Genomic DNA, 24,438 nt, shown 5'->3' with positions numbered 1-24,438 from the left:
TCAGGAAAGAAACTATCGCTGGTTATTTATGTTTTTAGGTCATCAGACTTTCCATTTTTGAACCGCTCCACATATGTGGCTCTAAAATCAGTGTTTTGCGCTCAAAGTGCAGTAAGAGTTTCGGGTGCCCCTCTCAGGTCTGTGGTCTGGTGATGCCCCACCTTGCTGCCAGAGCCAGCTGACTGCCGCTCCGTGTCCTCTCGGCGGTGCAGTGCGCGTCTTGGACACGGCGCTGCGCTCTCGGCGCTTCGCCGCTCTGCTCGTCTAGAAATCTCACCCCGCCCTCCCCTCCCTCCATCTCCATCTCAATCAGTGCCCAAACCGCACAACAAGAGCAGAGGACGTTCATTCGCGTCTGCGGTAGTGACCGAGGCCGTTCCTTTGCCGCTCTCCCCGGCCGGTACACCGACCTCCCAGACGGATCAGCGGCGGAGTTGCGCGCCGCTCCTCCCGCTCTGCCCGCCAGCCAGCAGCCCCGCGTCGTGCCGCTCCGCGCCGGGTCGGTCCGGTCGCTGCTTCCTCCTCCTCCCCCTCTTTGGAGAGCAGGTTATTCCCTGGAAGCTGGATGAATTATTGGAGAGTTGTGAACAAGTGCGAGAAGAACGCTGAGGCTCCGGGATCTGCCTCCTCGCTCCGTCCAGGGAAGACAAGACTCCGCCAGAGTTGTGGACGATAATGGAGGGGACGTCCCTGTATCTTCCTATTGTTATTTTACTGATGCAATGTAAGTGGAAATGGAAACTATTCATCCAGAAGAACTCTCTCTCTCTGTCTCTCACCGTCTCTCTGCTTGTGTTTATCTACTTTTCTCCGCGGGGATAAAGCTCAGGATAGAAAATAAAGTAGTGGATAGCGGCTTTAGTGTAATCGAACTGATCCTGCTGCTTATTTATCTTCATTTCTATTTAGCTGTAATTTGTTAGGGTGCTTGTGGATGCAGTGAGATCAAGACTCAGGCGTTGAATTTGATGTTTTAGACTTTAAATCTGAGACATGCTTTTTTAGAAAGAGCTTAATTTTATTTTTTAAAGCAGGAATGTGCTGTGGAGTAAATGTGAACACTGAAGGAATCAGGATCCAGGAGTTGTTTTTTCACAGCTCCACGGTTGAGTTGAAGCCCCTCTGGGTTCCTACAAGTTGGCCCTAAAGTTGCTCACTGGCCGGGTGCCACCTCAGGGTGTGGGTGGCTCGGCGGTGGCAGGAGGGCAGCCGTTTTGGCAGAAGAGGTGGCAGATCTGTGCATGAGGTCAGTGCTTGGATTGCCACCAGAAACTTCCAGCTGGTTTTCCGTGTGACATGGTGTTTTCTAGGATGGAGGAGACTACTAGATTTGGGAGCGAAAAGCAGGAAAACACAATAGGAAGTGGATTTTTATATAAGGAAAAGCTCCACCTGATTATCCCGCATGGAAAATTAAAAAAAAGAGAGAGAGATTGCTCTGTTGGGGCTGGTGAGATGGATGTGATGAGACAGGGAGAGTGAGTGACGCATATTTTACTCGGTGTTGTCCACATTTTGCCACCTGTCAGGCCACGAGGTCACGAGTTCACAGAGGTGTGTGTTTTCAGTCCCCGCTGTGGACAATCTGACAGAAATCACTCATCACCTGCCCCGCTGACACTCAGATTCATAGAGTCAAGTGTTGCACAGTTCTGCCTGCCTGGATTGTATTGTTTAAAAAAAAAATGAAAGGAAATGTTTGGGTGGGTCTCTTCTGGAGCAGGAGACCCAACATCCCCCATATCAAGCTCCCGTACACACTCACTGTGTCTGACTGAGACAGCTGTTGCTCACTGTGTAACAGTCATACAGGCAGGCTTTGTTCAGATGGACACACACACACACATTCACTGATTGGCCGTCCTGTTTTTCTCTGTACCCCCACAGCCTTGAAACGTGTGTTGCCATCCACAGCCACGTTATCTTTATCTCCCAGCCAGACAGGATATTTCCTGTGGGTCCATCCTCCCTCCTACTTTCATTTGTTCCCTGTTAATTTGAATAAGTGCCTTAATTATTACTGCGCCATGCTTTTGACCTCGGCACAGCCCTGGCAACACCCACCCCAGTCTTTGTAACACTCTGTACGGACCACGTAATGAGAGTAAAGCCGTGTGCCAAGGAGCGAGCGTGCCATCCTTCTATTTTTTGCTCAGGCAAGAGGGTGGCTGTGTCTTTGTGAGTTTAAGCTTGTCGCAGTGTTTGGTTGATGTTGATGCCACACTCTAGGTGTGTGTGTGTTGATGCTTGCGTGTGTGTGTGTTTTCGTCATCCTGCTCGTCAGTGTTGACGCTATTGTTAGATGTTTCTGTACTTCAAAGCCAAAGCGGGCCCATAGCAGAAGCATTTTAATTACCACAGTGGCCGTATCTGATGCTATATTGGAGGACCACCAGAGACTAGCTGTTGTGATGCACATGAAAAACTTAAAGCGGCTTTCTGTTTCCAGTCTGTGACTCACGCTTGTTAAATCTAGCTTTTTGATCTGGGAAATCAAGTCTAACACCATGTGATTACGCTGCCAGTTTTGCTTCATTTTTGGTCCAGCATGCTGACTCACTCCTAGTCCTGCATCCCCAGACCTTTCTCTAGCACCGAAAACGTAGAATGATCTGACTGCACCTCTTCATCACTGTGCCGGCATGTTTGTATTTCCCTAAACCGTGTTTGTATTAGGGATGTCTGATAATATTAGCCCACCAACGGCTGGACCAGTAAAATCAGAGCATAATAATAAACCTATAAAGAGAGATGTCCGACATTATTGGCCCTATATTGACATAAAAATTAAATATCGGTCAATATCGTTATCGTTTTCTTTCTCTTTTCTTTGCCTAGCATGAAAACCGATGAAATAATGCCTGGATTACACCAGCATTTACCAAACTCACAGAGGAAGGGAGAGTGTGAACTGTCGTTTGCGACAATTTTTCAAAAAAATAAAAGACATAAATATGGGACTTCTTCCGTAACTTAAGTTGAGGTATTTTTCTTTTTCTGCACAGACGATGTTTACATTTGAAAGCCTCCAGTGGGGCATCACAATATAATTAGGCATGATGTGTTAATTCATGGCAGGAGATACGTGATAAAACTAGTTAAATAGGCCACATATATCAGCATTGGTTAATATCGAAATCATAAATTGAGAGTTGGACAATATCGGCATATCGGTTATTGGCAAAAAATGTCAGTATTGGACATCTCTAGTTTGTATTTACTTTACATCCACTCATCTTGGGCAGGACTAAGAACAGGATACAGTGATGATGTTGACTCAAAATAGCGATGAAGTAATTGTTTTTGTGGAGCGTTTGCATTTAAGGAGGTGAACGCTTCGTGTAAAATGTGTTATTCAGGACTGCTTCACTTTATAATTCAAAAGAATTAGACAACGCCACCAGTTTTACTTCAGTTTTGGTCCGGCATGCTAAGTTATTCCTCGTCTTGTATCCCTCTTTGCTGTCATTTTTGGTCCAAGTTGAATTTCAGAAGCAGATTAAAAGAACAAAAGAAGGCAGAGTTCATGTTGTGCTTCTATCTACTGTTTCTGTTCTTTAAGAACAAACAGATAAATTCATTCAGTCTCTACAGGAGCTGTAAGAACATGATAGAAGTGATGGTTTACTGAGGATTCAATCTCTATTCATTAATAAGTAGCTGTTTTCCATTAAATCTGGTCATTAAACAACCTTTGCTGGTAAATTTTTCTTGCAAACACTTGAATGAAAGCAGTGAGATGACGACAGCACTGAAAGCACCATGTAGAATGGTCTGACTGCACCTCGTCATCATTCTGCTAGCATGCTTGTATTTCCTTTAATCTTTCCACCCAGTCATCTTGGGTAGGACTACAAAGAGGATGCAGTGATGGTGTTCACTCAAAACAATGGAAACCTTCAGTAATTTAGTGACAATGGTCCTCACTCAGGAAGTTGCGGATAAACAGGAAACTGGAGGATTGACAGTAGAATGGTCTGACTCTGCCTTATCGTCATTCTGCTGACATGTTTACATTTCCTTAAACTGGACACAACCGTCTTGGGTAGGACTAAGAGCAGGATCCAGTGATGGTGATCACTCAAAATAGCGATGAGGGGATTGTTTTTGAAGGCGAACACTACGTTTAAAATGGATCATTCAGGACCGCTTTGTTGTATAATTCAAAATTTAACCAACCAAATCAGTCCGTGCTAGTGACATATGCGCCAAATCAGGCAGTCAAATGCAAACCAGAGTCAGGTTTTTGCTTGTTCTTCGTAGTCAAGTTTGCAAACTAAGCCATAGTCAGTGAACTCAGCTAGCTAGATGGTATTCCATTGACGTTGGCCAAGAGGTGGAGTAAACCCTGTACTGGCTGCTGGTCCATCACATGACTTGACTCGATGGTAATGCCAACTAAAACGGCTCTATTAGCAAATTTATGTCACAAGGTAAATTTTACAAACCTACCTTAACACTAATTTATTCTAGCATGCCTGTTTGCTTGCATGTTTGGCAAATGTTGCCTGCCAGGTTAATGAAGCGAATTCTAAAGCCAAATCAGTTTGCATTTCTAACCAGATATGGCATTTACATTCAGTCCAGATCTTCAATTTTTTTTGCACATCTGGCAGGAGTTTCTGCGTTTCTTTTTTCTTCAGCTTGCTACATAGTCAGGACTGCATTGGTGGGTCTCACCAGATGTAGATTGCATGTACACACGTGGACAAAATTGTTGGTACCCCTCAGTTAAAGAAGGAAAAACCCACAATTCTCACTGAAATCACTTGAAACTCACAAAAGTAACAATAAATAAAAATTTATTGAAAATCAGATAATCAAAATCAGCCATTACTTTTGAATTGTTGATTAACATAATTATTTAAAAAAACAAACTAATGAAATAGGGCTGGACAAAAATGACGGTACCCATAACTTAATATTTTGTTGCACAACCTTTGAGGCAATCACTGCAATTAAACGATTTCTGTATTTGTCAATGAGCGTTCTGCAGCTGTCAACAGGTATTTTGGCCCACTCCTCATGAGCAAACAGCTCCAGTTGTCTCAGGTTTGATGGGTGTCTTCTCCAAATGGCATGTTTCAGCTCCTTCCACATATGTTCAATGGGATTCAGATCTGGGCTCATAGAAGGCCACTTTAGAATAGTCCAACGCTTTTCTCTCAGCCATTCTTGGGTGTTTTTGGCTGTGTGTTTTGGATCGTTGTCCTGTTGGAAGGCCCATGACCTGCGACTGAGACCAAGCTTTCTGACACTAGGCAGCACATTTCTCTCCAGAATGCCTTGATAGTCTTCAGATTTCATCGTACCTTGCACACTTTCAAGACACCCTGTGCCAGATGCAGCAAAGCAGCCCCAAAACATTACTGAGCCTCCTCCATGTTTCACCGTAGGGACAGTGTTCTTTTCTTCGTATGCTTGGTTTTTGAGTCTATGAACATAGAGTTGATGTGCCTTACCAAAAAGCTCCAGTTTGGTCTCATCTGTCCAAAGGACATTCTCCCAGAAGCTTTGTGGCTTGTCAACATGCATTTTTGCAAATTCCAGTCTCGCTTTTTTATGAGTTTTTTTCAGCAGTGGTGTCCTCCTTGGTCGTCTCCCATGAAGTCCACTTTGGCTCAAACAACGACGAATGGTGCGATCTGACACTGATGTATCTTGGCCTTGGAGTTCACCTTTAATTTCTTTGGAGGTTGCTCTGGGCTCTTTGGATACAATTCCAACGATCCGTCTCTTCAATTTGTCATCAATTTTCCTCTTGCGGCCACGTCCAGGGAGGTTGGCTACTGTCCCGTGGGTCTTGAACTTCTGAATAATATGAGCCACTGTTGTCACAGGAACTTCAAGCTGTTTAGAGATGGTCTTATAGCCTTTACCTTTAAGATGTTTGTCTATAATTTTTTTTCGGATGTCCTGGGACAATTCTCTCCTTCACTTTCTGTTGTCCATGTTCAGTGTGGTACACACCTTTTCACCAAACAGCAGGGTGACTACTTGTCTCCCTTTAAATAGGCAGACTGACTGATTATGAGTTTGGAAACACCTGTGATGTCAATTAAATGACACACCTGAGTTAATCATGTCACTCTGGTCAAATAGTTTTCAATCTTTTATAGAGGTACCATCATTTTTGTCCAGGCCTGTTTCATTAGTTTGTTTTTTTAAATAATTATGTTAATCAACAATTCAAAAGTGATGGCTGATTTTGATTATTTGATTTTCAATAAATTTTTATTTATTGTTACTTTTGTGAGTTTCAAGTGATTTCAGTGAGAATTGTGGGTTTTTCCTTCTTTAACTGAGGGGTACCAACAATTTTGTCCACGTGTGTATAAGCATGCATCGTTTTTCAAACTCTCCTTCAGTATGGTGTCAAGTAAGATGCGGGTGTTGAGGTCTCAGACAGCACTCAGGCCACTTTATCACATACATCAGTAATACAGAAGTCATGGTTTTACAGCAAATACACAGCATCCACATTCTGTTGTTAACACACACACATTTCCACAGACCCTGTTTGCAACAGGCCCTCCCGGGTTTCCGCACATTGCTTGAGCCATGTTTGCAACAGGCCCTCCCGGGTTTTCCCAAACTTCCCCATTTCTGAGGAAGCAGGTGTGTCATGGTGACTGCTGCTTTCTGCACTTCTGCTTTGTTAAGGCCTGCACACACACAGAGGTTAAACAGAATAAAATCAACACTCTAGAATATATGTATTTCAGCAAGCATAATCATGTGGTTAACTTATAATGTTTCTTTATTTTGTCTGCTTCAAAACCTTTGTTACCTTAAGGCTCAAGTGGGCCTGAGTGCTGTCTGAGACCTCAACACCTGCATCTTACTTGACAATGGGAAACAACTAGCCTAGCCGCGCTAGACAACCCACGGCAACGATTTTAATTCTCTGCCAGGGAGGGTCTAGTTACCCTCCATAAGGCTCGAGGCTGGATTCTCCTAAAACTGGCCAGACCAATCACCATGAAGTGTAGAGTCAGAAGGTGGGCGTAACTAAGTGACGACAGAGGCACGACAATTCTGACAGAAACAACCGGCGCACAATAAACAGTTATCTTTTGACTCGGCTTTGGCCACAGCTCTTAAAGATTTGAAGCTAAAATTCAACTTGAAAGATAAACAAAGGACGGCACTTAAGCGTTTCATTGAGAAGAAAGACGTATTTGGACTTGTGCTGACGGGATATGGCAAATCCTTAATATACCGGTGGGCTCCGCTGGTTGGGAAGCTAATGGGACTTAGCCACAATCCGGCACTCTAGGAACTCCGTCAGCCTATTCGTTGCGCTGATTGGTTGTATACCTACCCAATTGCTGCAGAGTGATTTGAAAGACAACCTTTTAGCCCGCCTCCCTCCCTGTTGAGCGTTCCTAGACCCTTGTGTCTTAAGAGCTGGGTCTAGGCGGCTAGGCTACGAAACAACAGCTTCTGAACAGCAACCTCCAGACTGAACATTTAAAGTTTTGCTTTTAGTCATGCAATAAAGCAATACTTAGATTTTTTTTTCTCGTATCTTATCCGTTTTAATCACAGTGCTGCGCTCCCTGTATGCGAATGTTCCACCAAAATAAATTCAGGTGCATGTTCACTAGATCTGGAAACTGCTGCATCCCATTCATTGTCTTTGTGAAATGCACCGCATTGCATGCTGGTCCAGTTGCGGAGCGTTTCGCGCTGCAATCTGATGTGTTTCCCCGTAGCCGGCGCAGCTCATTTACATAAAGTAGACTCGACTTCTATGGAGATCCGATGCATCGCAAAACTTTCATCAAACATCTAAACTAGCTGTTGATGGACTAAAATGAAGACAGATTCAGCAGCTGCACTGGTTATTTCTCACCTCACATGCTTTCAGAAATAATTTTCGCTGAACTGTTTTCGTAATGAAAGTGAAAGTTTGCCGCCATGTTGGTCCGACTTGAAGTCCAGGAGCAGACAGCTCCTGAGTCGATGCGTTTGTCCAATCAGGGGCAGGATAGTTGGAGAAGAAGGTCAGCAGGAGTTAAACACCGACTACTGGCCTCAAGTACACGGACATCAAGTGGGCGATTTTCAGATGCAGAACGTTTGTATTCGGGAAAAGCGCATCTAGTGGACATGTAGCATTACTCTCAGCATGATTCTGATTTAAAGAAACACAAACCCACCAGAGTGTTATTTCAGCATGATGAGGTGCAGCCAGACCATTCTGCACAGTCCTGTGGAGAATGGTCAAGCTATGTAAGGCCAGGTCTGCCTAACAGATTGAGATTTGAAGCCTTTATTCCCAGCATCCGTTTTCCCCAGACATTTTTATGTGCAGCGTTTTGATCCTTGCATCATATTGTACATTTGGACGCCACAGAGACAAAACAGTGAAACGGCATCCAGGCCTCAGTGGGTTAACTTTCTGTACTTGACTAAAATCTTTTGTTAACTTCTTTGACAGCAGAGCGGTAGAAAGCGACACGGTGTGAACATTAGCCACCATGCAGTTTTGAAATGATCTGAAGAGGCCATGTGTTCATTGTCTGCCTCGACGCCTCTGCAGCTAATTGAGGCCATTGAAGCTGACAGTGTTCATAGTAGTGGAGCGCACAGCGAAGCACGACTCAGGGGCAGCGGGACCTCACATGCACAGCCTCTTTGCTCATTTCTTGACGTGTGCGCTTTTCCCTGTGTGTATGTGTCACACGCAGAGAAGCGCACTCGGTGCAGGCGTGTTGTCAGCCCCGCTACATTTCTCTTTTCTCAAAGAGACACCCTTCAAGGTGGCAGCAGGCCTGGTCTCACACTATGTGACAAGAGCTTCTTCCATTCACAGTCCTACTGTCTGAGAGAATCTCCCTCGCCTTCAATCCCACTCTCTCTTTTATTCATGCTTCTGTGAGTCTCTGGTCCCCCCCCTCCACCAGCCTCCACCCGGTCCCCTCTCCGCCTCACTCTCCTCACACTCCATTTGTATTCTATTCTTAGGGCCGCTCATCTCTCCTTGATCGTTCATTCTTGTCCCCTTTTAATCTTATTGTATCTCCCTCCCTCGTCTTGTTCATCCCTCAGCGAGACAATGCTCCTCTGAGGGTGTCGGGGTACACAAGCCAAAGCTACGCCGGTAATCCTGTTACACCGCTGCGAGTCAACACATGGCGAAGTGAAGGAGAGAGTGAGTGTCTGGAGGGAGAGCGTGCACCTTTAATTCACTCAGGTCAACGTTTGACCAAGTGGAGCTCGTGGAAATTGCGCCGAATTCAGGAAGAGGCTTTTAAAGAGCTGCATTTGGCGGATGACATTATTATTGTATAGGCTTTCTTATTTAAAAGCTGCTTTAAAATAGCAGTTCTTGTGAAAATTTGAATGTGCGAGACCTTTAGTGTACATATAGACTGAATGCTCTGATTGTATCGCGCTCCAATGTGGCCACCATCCTGTTTTAGTCCACACTTCCGGCTCTTTGTCTCATTCTTCCTGGTCTCGCCTCCCTTTAGAGGGGAAACCTTCTGTAACCCAGTAATTTCGTAACAATGGAGCTCACACTGGAGGTTGCGGATAAACAGGAAACCGGGGAATTGACAGTAATTTGTTTTTGTTTGGATTGCGTCGCAGGAAAATGTGTGTGCATCGCGGCGAGTCGCTGAGCTTTCAAGAATACGTGAAGGTCTTCATTATGCCGAATTACACGTTTGTTAGAAGTTTTTCAAAGCCCTTTTAATGTTCGGAGTTAAGCACCCCAGAGGCCCATTCAACATTTATTATGTCATTTCAAAAATGCATGGCCTTCAGTTTGAAAATCTTTCTTCCCCTTTTCTTAATTCGCTGCCTTTTGGGAGATTCTCATCCTGAGTGTGTTTACTGTTTATGCCGTGTGTGTGTTTTTCCCCTCAGGTAACCTTCACCCACATTTAACCTCAATTTATTAACACACTCTAATCTTCCCCAAGGACCAATCAGCACACAGGAAGAGCAGCTGCTGCTTCCTCTTCCTGTTTGAGTGCAGGGTATCAGTGACACACAGATGGCGGGAGAAGCGAACGTGTCGTCCGCTGGTGCGATGCTCGCTGACCTTGTTCGAACTTGCGCTTAAACAAACATACGGCAGGGCTACTCCTTAACCCCGCAGGATTAAAGCAGAGCAGGGAGTAATCCTGCCTTTACCTCAGATCTCCTGGAGAAAGCCGGCTGCCGTCTTCGCCTCAGACCGAAGGCTGCAATTAAGCATTCTCCTCGTGCAAGTTGGCGGGCGACACCGGAGCACTTCACCCAATTCACCTCACCCCCTAATGATGACGAGCGATATTACATTCTGAACTCCTCTCTCTCCTCTTCCCTCCAGGTTCTCCCTCCGTTGCCGTCACCGTGACGACCAACAGTTATAAGGTGGAGGTGAACGAGTTCTCAGGTGAGGCAGAAATAAAAACATTTCCTGTCAGATTCCTCCCTGACAGAACAAACCACACTGGAAAAAATGCCCCTCTGAAAACAAGAAGAAAAAACCTATTTCAAGGAACTTTTACCATCAAATAAGTGAAAAAAATCTGCCAATAGAACATATAAAAAATGGCTTGGTAAGATTTCTTGAAATAAGATGTGATATTTAAAATCTTGAGATCTTAAAAATTAGCTGAGAAAACTTATTTTAGGCTATAATTTACTTGGATTGTCAAGCTTAGGTGTCTTAAAATAAGCCAGACATGCTAAAAAACAACCAGTTTTTACTCACAAATAAATGTTTGCTTTCATGTAACCTCCTAATATGAGATTTATTTACCCTCCTGTTGTCCTCATTTACAGGCACCAAAAAAATTATTTCCTTGCCTGAAAAAAATCCAAAAATTCAGCAAAAAAATACCCAAATTTCTGAAAATTTGCAAAATCTTCATGAAGAAAATTCCTATAATTCCTTAAAAGTTTCCCTTCAAAATTTTATTTATTATTAAATTAAAATTCCCCAAATTTGGCAAGAAAATTCTTGCAAATATTTTTTAAAAAATGAATAAAAATCTTCCAAAAAATCCTTAAAATATCTAAAGTGATTCTATATATATCAGTAAAGCTTCCAATATTTTCTTTAAGAACATTCACACAAAAATCAACCAAAATCCAGCGAATTTCGCTGGATTTTGGTTGATTTTTGTGTGAATGTTTTCAAGAAACATTTTTAACATTTCTTTTTTTCCACCAAAAAATATTCAGAAATTTCCCAAAAATGTTGAAAATGTGGACATCAGAAGTTTCACTGTGAAAATATATATATTTTTTCCCACATTTTCAAACTTTAAAACGGGTTAATTTGACCCGCAGGATGACACGAGGGTTAAACTTATTTCAAGTTTTCTTGTAAAATTCAAGAAGATAGCACAGCAAGATAATTTCAAGATAGTTTGACTTAAGATATTTATGATGTATTGTCTTAAATCAAGTCCCTCCATCTCACTGAAATGTCCCTTGTTAAGTGAATTTATCTTAAATCCAGCGGGATGAGACATTTTGACTAAAAATAAGACAAATGGACTTGGTAAGATTTGCAGTGCACGAGGGCCTATAAATAGGCCAAGCGGTTAAAAATGCCACTGATCCTTTGCTGCTCTGGAATAAATCTCTCATTGGTCACACTCCCTCTTTTAGATGCCGTGCTGTCCTGCATATTCCGCACCGAGAAAGACCAGAACCCACGCATCGAGTGGAAGAAGAAGGGGAAAGATGTCTCCTTTGTGTACTATAACGAACGCTTCAGAGGTGAGAAAGCTGCCTCTCTATCCTCCTGATGACAAACAGGGCATTGGATTTAATCAGCTTGCAGTCTTAGCTGGAAGGGTTTTGCCCTGCGAGGCGGGAGAAACAACTCGAGAAAGCAGCAATGGATAAACCGTGAGATATCTCGTCAGTGTGTCAATGGTGTCGAGGCATAAAATCTTAACCTGTCTCTCGTCCTCAATCTCTCATCGTTGTGCTTCAAGATGTGAATTTAATGGGTGGAATAAATAATGAATCAAACGGTGGCTTTCACCCAGCCGCTCGTTTTTATAGACGCCGCAGTTAGCTTGACAGTTTCCTCAAATATGTCAAGGCTTTGACCCCCCGCCGCCTCTTCATTGGCCGCTTTACAGCCGGAGCTGCTTTAATGTGTGACTGCTTTCATAGAGTTTCCTAGAAAGAGCTGAGAAGTCTCGCCTGTGAAATCTACACCCTCCACACACTGGATGGATTAACAGATTTAAGGCTTTCAGATAGCGATTTAGCCGCTATGTTTGTTGATATCAATAAAAAATAAAGTCAAATTAAGCCTCAAAGTTTCCATTAAACATGGTTCCAGTGCAAACTGAGGCAAAAGGGCCCCTGGAGGTCTGTGGCTTTCTGATGTCAGGTTTTTCATAAAGTGATATTTAAGCTGCATAACTTGTTGTTGAATTCAATAGTCTGGTTTTAGCTGAAATGAATTTAAAGTCAGAAGAGTTTTTAAAGTCAGAATTAACAAGTTAAAGTGAGAATTCAGGGTTTAAAGTACAAATTCTGAGTTTTAAAGTCAGAATTTGGAGGTGAAAGTCAGAATTCTGAGAAAAAAATGTCTGAAGTGGGTGCATAAAGTCAGAATTTGGAGTTTGAAAATCAGAATTTAGAATTTCACATTTAAATTTACTGAAGAAAATTAGACTTTGGAGGAAAAAAAAGACAGAATCCAGAGTTTAAAATACAGAATTCTGAGTTTAAAGCCAGAATTTTAGAATGTGTAAACTGGGTGTAGAAAGTCAGAATGTGATGTTTCAGGTGAAATTCAGAGTTTAAGGTTCGAATTTCCTCTCCCTGACCTGCTGCTCTTCCTCTCAGGTCCCTTCGAGGGCCGAGCGACCATCGACGGGGCGACGGTGACGCTGCGCAGGGTGACCCAGGAAGACGCTGGAGACTACCGATGTGAGATTAGCGCTCCTCTGGACTCGGTCAGCCTGGGCGAGGCCAACGTCACGCTCAAAGTGTTCGGTACGAAAATGGAAAAGATCCTGTCATGGCTAAAATAAGATAAATCAAATGTTTGTCTGTTGTAAAGAGCTGCTGGTTTCGCCTCATGTTTCTGTACCTCTCACCCCTCAGTGCCGCCAAACACTCCGTCCTGTGACATCCCCAGCTCAGCGGTGACGGGCTCAACGGTGAAGCTGCGTTGTCGGGACCAGCAGAGCATCCCGCCTGCAACGTACTCCTGGTTCAAGGACAACCAGCCAATCAGCCAGCCCCGCCACGCCAACGCCACCTATCTAATCGACTCATACACTGGAGTGCTGGTGAGCGCGTGTGCCTGCAGATACAGTGTGCTGGGGAACGTTTTACACTGTTTCCTTGTTGGCAGATTAAAAGAGCAGAGATGCTTCTGTTGTCGCAGAAGGGTGAAGGACACTTTTATCAGAAAATAGATGCTGCTTCGTGGTGTAAAAAATAGTTTTCTATTTTTCCTCTGTGCAGGAGTTTAAAGCCGTCGCCAAAGAGGACACCGGCCGGTACAGCTGCCTGGCGTCGAACGGAGTGGGATCGCCCAAGATGTGCGAGGGCAAACGCATGACGATAGGTACGTTTGTGTGTTCCTTCCTGCCTCTTCCCCCCCACACCTTTCAGCACCGGACAAAATCAAGGAAGCAGCGGAGAGGAAATGTCCACCAGATCTACTTCAGCGAGCTTCTGCTGTCTGAAACATCTTTTAGTGTAACTTACAGTCTCTGAGGATACTGTATCCATTTTGGGACGCCCTGCATGGTTTAAAATTAATGATGTTTATATTATTTATTTGCCCCGCTTGTTAATAAATTATACAGTTGCATGCAGAATTGTTCAACCCCATTCTGGTAAAATGAGCAACGTTACAACTGCTGGCGATGATCAGTTAGTTTATTGATTAATCCCAAAGCAGAAATCAAGATTTAATTCATAATTCTTTTTTTTCTTTAAACAAAAAGCAGGTTGCAAAAGTATTCAACCCCTACAAACAAGAGACTGTGCCTCCCGTCTACAGCAGGTCATTGCAGCAAAATGGTCCTAAAGTTACAGCATCATAGGGGGTTGAATGATTTTGCATGCAGCTGTATACTCTGGTCCATGTTTGCACTCAATAAATGACAGGAAATAATAGGAAAGCAGTCATGGCCATGCTTTTGTTTGAGACTTTGATCAAATGGACCAAGCACACACGGATCCCTCCCTCATAACTCTTTATTCTGGCTTCCAGAGGATGTAAACGTCACGGCGGTGGTAGCAGCGGTGGTGGTGGTCTGCCTGGTGGTGGTCGTCTGCGGATGCGGGGGTTACCTCCTCCACCGTAACGGCTTCTTCACCCGTGAGTTTGCCCCTTCTGTCGATTAATAGATGTTGGTTTTATTCACTCCGAAATGAAAGAAGGTTGACATTCACTCTGTTTTCTCCTCCGCCGGCCCGACTCATCCATCAGCAGGACACAGAGGAAGGTAAGAGCTTTGTGATTGCATTAACATTGATGTGGACAAACGCGGGGCTAATATGCTACACACTGAGGAGTGAGGGGGAGGGTTGTTGTTGTTGCACTGAGACGGCGTGTCTGCATCTGTGTGCTGAGTCAGGGCTGTGGAGTGACAGCTGTGGCCGTGTGCGTTTTGGAGCCACAGCAGCGCCTGGGTTTCTGCTCATCCGGTGATTGGCGCAAACAGATGAAAGAAAAAAAAAAAACAGGAAAAAGTTGTAATTCTTGCAAGATTTTTTTTTTTGCCAAATTTACGTCCACTTTCAGGCAAAGGAGGAACAATCAGTGCAGCATAATTATGGAATAATTACTGAGTGTTAATCAGCAAGGAGGGAAATATTGGCAGCCGGTAAGAATCGCAGGCAATTAAAGTGATTGGACGGGTAATCTGACAGATTATTTAGATACTGAGGAGTGAGACTGTGCAAACACGCCAGAGTGAGTGGAAGAAGGTTGTGATGCTTGGCTGCCAGAAACCACAGAGACATAAATGCATGTCCTCGTGTGTCCGGCGCTAATGCTTGACTTTGTTATTTGATTACTGGCTCGTTACTGCTCCCAGTTTGACGGACAGAGTCGGCGTAGGAGCTTCTCCTTGAAGCCGATGCGAAAGCTCTTTGTCTAGGTTAAAGTCTGATGCTTATCCTACTGAGCTAACTGGAGCTGTCAGTGTCAACTTCCTATTTATAGAACGGGCTTCTTCACAAAGACTCAAAGACAATGTGACATGATTTCTGATGCACCAATACGAGTGGCAATGCGGATCTATGATGCAGCTCTGCCTCAGAGACACAAATGGTCCCGAGAGGAGCTGGTTTCATGGAGGGTTGTTAGATCACGCCAGAGATTGGTTTTTGGTTGCCTTTAGAGATGATATTTGTCAGAGGATTTGTGTCACTGAGGTTTAAAAGGCTCACAGCAAAGTGTCATTGACGATATACATCTAAATGCTCATATAGTCTGAATAATTCTGTAGCAATAACTTCTTTTGTTACCATTAAATTAGGGCTGGACCCGAATATCCGAATATTCGTTCGCTATGGCACTATCCGGATATTAACCCTTTGCGCTTCAGTGCGTCGTAGGTGTACCACCGGCGGTACACTTACTAATTTGCATAGGAATTTCAAGAATGTCCGACGGCTGCAAACGCGATTATACAAACACTATACGCCGATGGAAAGCTTAGATTCTCATGAATCCGCCGGTATAAACCACTTTCAGATGCGATTACCACAGCGGGTGCGAAAAACACATTTGTCCGACAAAAACAAATATTCATCCATCCGTTCTCTATACACGGCTTCAACGCACACAGCGCGACTCACATTTCCGGGTTCATTTTTACACACAAAAAAATATTCCACAAAAAACGGCCATAATCCAACCTTGGACATCCAGACAACACAAGCCACTTCAGGAAATGTCTGAACATGTCCTGAAGTTGGTATAAAATCCACGAATCCGTCGTTTTCAAGGAAATGCACCTCGCGATGCCCGTCCAGTATTCCCTGTATTTTTCGTCTTTTTTTTTATTTAAAAATAGAGTATTAGCGATTTTTTTGTACTGAAAACGGCTGGAATTGACTGCAGCTTAAAGGGTTAATTTGGTATGCGAATATTCGACAAAAATATTCGGAGCTTGTCTCTTCCCTGCGCCTTCGGCCCATTTCGGCTCCTCCATTCGTGTCTGTAAACACCACCCGAATGGCTGGGTGGCTGCCGACTCTGAAGTCACGCTTCACTTCGTTGCATAAGACAAGATGCTGAAGACCGATGTTTGGGAAGTCTTCAGTTTAACTCCGCTGCCGCACGAACCACACAAACGGATCCGAACATTTGGGCCGTCTCCCCCCCCCAGTCGGATGTTACGGGGTGGAACGAATATCCGGATATTCGTCTTTAATAGGGCCCGAATATTCGGAGGCCAGAAACCACTATTCGGGCCAGCCCTACATTGCTAATATAGATTTAGAATCTGCAGTATTGGACAAGTAGATCAAATGTCTTTATGGGTGAGCTGAAATATGAAGTCATCATTTAAGGGTCCCACCTTTGAGGTAACATGAACAACAACGATGATATTTTCTGACCCATATGCAGCTGCATGACACAAAAACACAGAATAATGTTTACTATGAAATACTTGGTTGAAAAATATTGTTGAACTTTCAAACCCGACTGAGCAGGTATGAAGACAAACGTACTGCTGGCTGCCCTAATCCACGCAGAACAGCGCCAAGATTTCACAAATATCTGTAGAAAAATCCATATTTATGCTTTAGAAAGAGTCAGGCATGGATGGTCAAATAGAAATTGTTCAAATTATTTGATGTTTTGATGGAATGATCCTTAATTGTTGTAATGAAAAGATGACAAACTTTTTAAAATAGCATTAAAGATAGAAAAGGTGATACATAGAAAAACAATAAAAGCTGTTACTCTGTTCAGTTGAATAAAGTATTCATATAGAAAATACAAAAATTGCTTTAAGAAAAAATACGTAGTAATAATAATAATTATAAAATGGCATTTAACTTGAATAAATAAATTGTAGGTCAGGCATGCTGAGTATTTTACAACCTAATTTGCAGCCTGTGCAGTTTTTCTGCTTTTATTTTTTATATATGTGCATAATTTTTCTTATTTCAAAGAACATGCTAATGGTTTTGTAGAAACATATTTATCTGCAACAGTGTTAATGAGTTACATCGATTTCTCAGCGCCCTGGGGGAACTTGGGGATAATTTTAGTTTTATTTGCATTTAGGTGTTTTGCTCAATGACACTTTCACACTAAAACATAAAGAAGGACAGCAGAAAATAGCCACACAAGAGGATGAGGAGTTTTAATGGACATCAGGGTGGGGTGTCACCAGGCAGGAGGCAGGAGTGGGCCCCCAGACGCACCGCCCCCTGGTGGCTGAGGCTGGTTATGGGGACGTGGAATGAGCGCGTCCGAATTGGGATGCGTTGCTGGGGGGAGGGACGTCTGGGATGACCTGCTTGGTCTGCTGCCTGACCCCGGATAAGCAAGAAAATAGATGGAATATCGGGGGTGTTTGATTGCTGCATGTGATTGGCTGCATGTCTGCTCAGCATTGATGCTGGTATATGAAATATTACCGTTCATAAAGCTGTGCTTTATGTTTTTAACCAGTAATGTTGGTTCTACAAGCCTGAACGTTTGGTTTACTTGTACGTGTAATTTCAAAAGGTGAGCTTGAGAATACAGTTTTATTGCTGTAACTTTACCTCTGTCCTCTGTGTTCATTCTGGTCACCGCTTAGTTTTTTCGGCTTCTGCTTGAGAAGCATTAGTTGGTGTTTTGTAGAAGTCCTGCTGCTAAAGAAAAGAGTTGTTTTTGGAATTGCCATGAACAACCAAACTGCCTCGATATCACTGTAGGTCACATGTTGAGGCCTGTAATACGAAGCAAGTTCAACAAACCCAGATTTTATTTAGTTATCTGACCGCACTAAACCTAAAAAACTTATTTGTCAAACTACAGCACTGTACCAAAGCTAAATTTAAAATGATAATACAGGCTAGAAGCTAAATGACTGTTCCAGATCATCAAACTAATATTTATATTTATTGAATGTGAGATTGTAAATGATAATTTATTGAGAACCTGTATTTGCCCCCTAAACCTATCAACAGTTTGGACCACCATCAGCAGTTAAATGTTTGTTCCAGCTTGTCATCAGTCTTTTACATCACCACTGAGGAATAGTTTTAATTTGCTCACATTTGGTGGTTTTTAAGGTCAACAATTGTAAATTATAGATCATATTGCAATACAGAAGTCCGCAGAACGATAAAACTGTGTTGAAATTGCTCTCAGTTAAAAGGAAAAACAAATAAAGCAAGAAAGACAAAATATATTTAATCAGGTTTAGATAGTGTCTAAATACTCAAACACCTTTGAAATCCAAAAACAACCCATAAAATGCATGAGTAGGATGCCTTTTTCACAGTGCAGAATGTTAGAAAACAATGCTCTCGATGCATATATATTCAGTGTTAAAATGAATGGATAAAAAGCATTTTTTTATGGTAATTTGTCTATCCACACTGTGAGAAGAGATCTGCTGTATCTTCATAGAAGTCCATCTGTTGACTTGCTTTGCAGTACAGGTCTTTGATTTGGGTCATTTTTGTGCCAAATGACAGAATCCATCATTGCCTGTTGTCCAGTTATTTATGTTGTTTGCAACAGTTCCAGCGACGCTGATCAGTGTCCTCACCTCTGCAGCAAACTCTTTCCTCTTGCGGAAACCTGCCAAATGTCTGAGACTCATTTTCTTCGCCTTGAAGGCATGGATCTGAATGAACAAACTTGCGAAGCACATTTTACAGGCAGAGACCTAAATATTCAGATAAAAAAAACACCCTGAAAGCGATGACCTAAATGTAGGAAATATGAAATGTCTGAAGGAGTCGACATTTAGAGCTGCAGCCACAAACCGGTGTTCTCAAGCTCTCATTTAGAAATTACAGATATGTGTGTTGAAGCTCACAGAACCAAACATTACAGGTTGAAAGCTCCATTTTAAAGCACATCTTTGTGAATGTTTTAATATTCCATACTAATAACCACCACTCCAGGAAGCATGGTGTGCAGTATGAGTCCAGGGTTGACTCTGTTCTTGTTAAAGCCGACGCCCTGACCCCCACAGGTCATTTTGGATCTCCCAGTGTCACGGTGCAGCCCACATCAGCAGCCAAACCCTGCACAGAACCGAAGACACGTGAGTGTGACACAAAAGGACGAAATTACAGCCGGAGCAATTTGAACCTCGAGGAAATAAGTGCAACATTCTGTGTGGATTAAACAAATGAGATAGAGTGTTAATTACTGAGCTTAACAGGTGCTGTAAGCAGATTTCTGTGACTCGTGGAGAGAGCCAAGATGGTTCTTAGGTTTCTAGTTCTGATGCCAAGCGAACATCCTCCTTTCAATGGTACAGGAAGATTAGTGCCACAGATCTCCTCCTCCAACCTTCAGGAAAAACAGGGAATAGAGACTTTTGTCTTCATGTAATGCTGATGCATACAACAAAGTGTCCTTTTTATTAGGTACACAAGTACAATCTCAGTTCTAGTATGAACTTTTATGATCCTTAAGCATGGAAGACATAGTGAGGGGTGGTGCTGCACAGGATATTTGAGAGTTCCTGATATTTAATGTGGAATGTGTCTTTCAAACAACATCATAGGCTTTGGTCCAAAAACGTCATCCATTAGACTTTGGTCGAAAAGACATAGTACAGTACGTCCGCCATACAATTTGTCTTTCTCTGAAAAGTGTCAAACAATCTGTGATGACTGCAAAATTCATTTCAGGTTGCAGGTGATATATCTAGGTGCTTTGAAAAGAAATTCCCTGTCTTTACCAATGACAATTTAGCATTGACGATAAATGCAGACATCTTTACATGCACTGTAAAATATTTCTAGAATTTCACCCTTACTAAAATTTGGCTGCTGACAAAATCTCTAATTTGCAGATATCTAAAATAATCCTGGTTCGTCGATCTAAATTTGGCTTTAAGATCCTGGAAGCTCATCATTTTCCCTTGTTTAAATAAAGCAGAACACATTGTGAGACCCGAGTTGCCACACCTTAAATTTCAAATCAGTTTTACCTGGTTCAAATTCTGGATCATAACCAAACCATTTAAAAAATGCTGCCTTTTCTTGTATTTTGTGTTGATAAAGTAATATTAAAGTATTTTTCTACAGAATAAAGTAACATTTTGAAGGCTTATGTCTGGGCAGCACCATGGTAACACATGACAGGTGTAGACACGTCCGCTCAGCAGCTGGCCGCCACCGGCACAGACCGACACATCCCAGGCAAAACGCCGCAAAAAAAAAGGTTGGCGGATTATTTTCTTAGAACAGACTCCATTGACTTGGTGGGACCTGAGAGACATCCAAATCTTCAAGCCTATCCGGGCAGATCGCGGTAACCTAACGGTGACAACAAGCGATCTGTTAACCTGCGTAGGCGGTAAGTATGCGGCCCTCCTGGGTTCCGACCCTAGGAACATCACGCAGCCTCGCTCACGCAACAGCCCATTGTGCACCACACACGCTGAATTTGACCTGCCAAAAAAAACATATTGGACTTTGTCTAGTTGTCACCCTGTCCCCGAACATTCCCATCCCCTGGCTCAGTTTTGGTAGCCAGGCTGTGGATGCACCAGGACCTAGCAACTACCTTTTCAAGGTTGAAAAATGTCAAACTTAAAACTCGAAAATATCTTTGACTTATCTTTGCCTTAAGACTAAAACCTTAAAAACCACATAACTTTTACTTACCTTACTGAGGAATATAAGTACATTTTATTAATATTACTTTAATATATAAAGTGTTTTTCTACAGTACATGAAGTAAAATATTAAAGTACAGCTTTCTCGTGCCAAAATACCAAAATAGTTTGTCCACCACGTTTCTTCCATCATCACTGTATTTTACAGGTAGGCCAAAATGCTCCCATAAGAGCGACTTAAATGACGCAGAAGGATTTTCCAGTTCTTCTGCTGGCCATGACTACCGCTGCCCGAGCCGTGCAGAGCGATATTTATACACTTTAAAACACTTATATATACTTAGAAATCTTAAAATACTTAAAACACTTAGAAGTTATACCTAAAATACTAATACTTATTAATATCTTATAATATTAAAATATTAATATGCTTTAAGATACTTATATAGATTAAAACACTTAGAAATATACTTTAATACACTTATATAGCTTAAGACACTTAGAAATACACATATAGATTAAAGTATATTTCTAAGTGTTTTAAAATATATTTCTTTTTTACTCTTCTATCAAAATGCTAATCGGTCAGAGCTCTATAACCCCCTCCCTGACATCTCTCAGAAATGCCAGGGGGGGACGAACCCCCCTCCCCGACCCCCACCGCACCTTTGTACAGTGACTTATGGCAGGGACCTTTCGGGCTCCAGGACCGGGTGTAGGTGGGATCGAACCGTGGCCACGATGTGAAAGCCACATCTGAAGACGCGTGTCGATGCCACTACACCACCAAGTCCTGGTGCAATTGGAGTGTTCCTGTGTGTGATTTTGACCATCACTGTGGTTGTTGGTTCAGAAAATTCAAACTGCGAGGGATTCTAAGTGTCTTAATCTATATGAGTGTATTTAGATTAAGACACTTAGAAATATACTTATATACATTAAAATATTTTAAAACACTTAGAAATATACTTTAATACACTTATATAGATTAAGACACTTAGAAATATGAAATATTTTAAGACACTTTGAAATATACTTTAATGCACTTATATAGATAAAAACACTTAGAAATATACTTCTATACATTAAAATACTTTGAAATATACTTATATAGATTAAACACTTAGAAATATACTTTAATACACTTTTAGAAATATACTTATATACTTTAAAACACTTAGAAATATTAATATACTTTCAGACACTTTGAAATATTAAAATGCTTATATAGATAAAAACACTTAGAAATATACTTCTATAGATTAAAATATTTTAAGACACTTAGAAAAATTAATATACTTTAAAACACTTTGAAATATACTTATATAGATTAAGACACTTTAATCCACTTAGAAATATACTTATATACTTTAAAACACTCAGAAATATACTTTAAGACACTTTGAAATATTAAAATGCTTATATAGATTGAAATATTAATATACATTAAAACACTTTTAATGTATATAAGCATATTTCAAACAATTAGAAATATACTTTAAGACACGTGTCTTAATCTATATAAGTGTACTAAATACACTCATATAGATTAAGACACTTAGAATCCCTCGCAGTTTGAATTTTCTGAACCAACAACCACAGTGATGGTCAAAATCACACACAGGAACACTCCAATTGCACCAGGACTTGGTGGTGTAGTGGCATCGACACGCGTCTTCAGATGTGGCTTTCACATCGTGGCCACGGTTCGATCCCACCTACACCCGGTCCTGGAGCCCGAAAGGTCCCTGCCATAAGTCACTGTACAAAGGTGCAGTGACTGCGGTGGGGGTCGGGGAGGGGGGTTCGTCCCCCCCCTGGCATTTCTGAGAGATGTCAGGGAGGGGTTATAGAGCTCTGACCGATTAGCATTTTGATAGAAGAGTAAAAAAGAAATATTTACATACTTATATAGATTAAAACACTAAATATATTACTAAAAATATTAAAATATTTTAAAATTCTTAGAAATATTTATACACTTGTATAGATTAAAACACTTAGAAATTTTAAATTTGAATATGCTTTACGACACTTAAGTATACTTAAAAATATTAGGATACTTATATATACTTTGAAATATTAATATACTTAAAAATATTGGTTTTAGTTCTGTAAGGTAAATATTTTGTGAACCTTGAAAAAGTAGTGGCTATGGCCTGTGCCTCCAAGGCAGACAAATGTTAGGTGACAACTTGAAGAAGTCAAATTCAACATGTGTGACACAATGGGCTGTTAAGTGAGCAAGACTGGGCGACCTGCTGCCACCCAGGCTTATTTTGAGGTAGCCCTGTGTTCCACACAAAACCCCAGGGTTCTACCGGTCCTGTATAAGTTTTTTGGAGGTAGAATCACTTACAGAGCAGGACTCTGAAGATTTCAGACTAGTTCACTTGGATCTGATTTTTTCTTCTCCAACTCGGTTGTCATGGAAAACAGACAGGTTCAGTACTATCAGCAGTGACAGAGGAGCCTGGATGAAAAGTAGAAGAGAAAGTACTTTAAAGTATTATTTTATACTATGACATTTTTTGGACCAAAGACTATAAACCTTCTTGTCAAATGTGGGGTTTGCCATGTATGATGTGCATTATTTATCCGCAGCACAATATGACTCAGGACACAGCTGTCTGTTGTGCTCACCACATCTTTGTCTTTCAGGTCCAATGTCAACTACATTCCTCCACCCCAAGAGGTAAGACTTTTCATTCTCTCACTGACTTCCACGAGTAAATTGCACTTACCGGATGTTGCTTTGCTTTTAATCGAACATCGTCACCTCCAGAGATCCATTGTTCTGAAAAGGAAGTACATAATCAAACATTAATAATAATTATTTTTTTGTACCCATCAGCCGCAGGACTTCAAACACACGCAGTCATTCATGCTCTGAGAAGCTGGCCTTCCTCTGAGGATAAATCACCCTTTGTGATAAGGTGCCAACACTGGACTGATTTATTTTTCTCTTGATCTTCCAATAAATTTCAATCCTCCTCCTGACACTTCTTAAAGCAATTTTTTTTTTTTTTTCTCACAAGGCCTCATGCTTTTGCTGTGTAGTTTTGCCTCTTTTCACTCATGGGATTAAGTACAATTTCATGGTACTCTGCTCCCCCCTGGTGGTCAGACATAGAACTTCATCTTCTCTGACCGATCCAGGCACCAGTATATGTTTCGCCAACTTTTGCTTTTTTTTTCTTTTACTTAAAAATTTGAATCATGACAGGGGGAAATCTTAAAGCCATAGGGAAAGAATCTCAGTTCAATCTACTAAATGCAGTTTACCTCAGTCAGTATTTTGTCTTCTCCAACACTGAGGCCACTGAAGATCCTCACGATCTTAGTAACAACAGGAAGCCAATCATACCAAGAGACCGAACCCCATTCCATCCTAATGTGCCTGCATGGTCTTTTTGATAAATATATATATACTGTATACCTTGTGCCTTTTTAATTTGTCTGTCATATTTATCTATGGATCACAGTTTTTTGTAAAGAACTTGCCTTACTTTTTTCTGTCTTTATATTTTTGTGCCACTCTTTATCAATGTTTATCAAATGGAGTGTCTGTTTTTAAACTGTGTGAATGAATTGTTCAGAGTTTTATTTGAATGGTGTATCAGTAATAAAAGTTTTTTCTACTCAAAGCCAAACAGGATGCAGTTATTGTGTTATTGACCTGTTTGAA

General features: G+C 41.8%; 1 protein-coding gene and 1 long non-coding RNA gene across 4 annotated transcripts; one reads left to right on the top strand and one right to left on the bottom strand.

The window, feature by feature from the left end:
• Positions 1-236: 236 nt before the first annotated feature.
• On the top strand, positions 237-24,403 carry jam2a (junctional adhesion molecule 2a). 3 transcript variants are annotated; one of them, XM_022195645.2, is made up of 11 exons: positions 237-724; positions 10,328-10,393; positions 11,620-11,730; positions 12,820-12,969; positions 13,081-13,268; positions 13,447-13,549; positions 14,204-14,311; positions 14,426-14,438; positions 19,152-19,223; positions 23,412-23,445; positions 23,605-24,403. In XM_022195645.2, exons 1-11 carry the CDS (start codon positions 676-678, stop codon positions 23,641-23,643), a joined length of 933 nt encoding a protein of 310 aa, XP_022051337.1. In that variant the 5' UTR covers positions 237-675; the 3' UTR covers positions 23,644-24,403. The 3 variants fall into 3 exon arrangements, with proteins under 3 accessions (XP_022051337.1, XP_022051336.1, XP_022051338.1); XM_022195644.2 differs by having other exon boundaries at positions 238-724; positions 14,423-14,438; XM_022195646.2 differs by lacking the exon at positions 19,152-19,223 and having other exon boundaries at positions 248-724.
• Positions 19,219-23,609, bottom strand: LOC110952212 (uncharacterized). Its single transcript, XR_007939090.1, has 3 exons — positions 23,495-23,609; positions 23,110-23,223; positions 19,219-19,474 (listed from the first exon to the last, which is right to left on the bottom strand). It is a non-coding gene; the product is annotated as an uncharacterized LOC110952212 (long non-coding RNA).
• Positions 24,404-24,438: the final 35 nt, after the last annotated feature.

This window comes from Acanthochromis polyacanthus, chromosome 22 (genome assembly GCF_021347895.1).
Source record: "Acanthochromis polyacanthus isolate Apoly-LR-REF ecotype Palm Island chromosome 22, KAUST_Apoly_ChrSc, whole genome shotgun sequence".
NCBI lineage: Eukaryota > Metazoa > Chordata > Actinopteri > Pomacentridae > Acanthochromis > Acanthochromis polyacanthus.
This window is presented reverse-complemented; position numbering and strand designations above follow the sequence as displayed.

What these genes read in the sequence shown, in the direction of transcription:
- jam2a (XM_022195644.2), top strand. Translation starts at nt 676, where the DNA reads ATGGAGGGGACGTCCCTGTATCTTCCTATTGTTATTTTACTGATGCAA. An exon ending in GGGCAAACGCATGACGATAG is followed by an intron (nt 13,550 to 14,203) that starts GTACGTTTGTGT and finishes TCTGGCTTCCAG; the next exon opens with AGGATGTAAACGTCACGGCG. An exon ending in CTGCACAGAACCGAAGACAC is followed by an intron (nt 19,224 to 23,411) that starts GTGAGTGTGACA and finishes TTTGTCTTTCAG; the next exon opens with GTCCAATGTCAACTACATTC.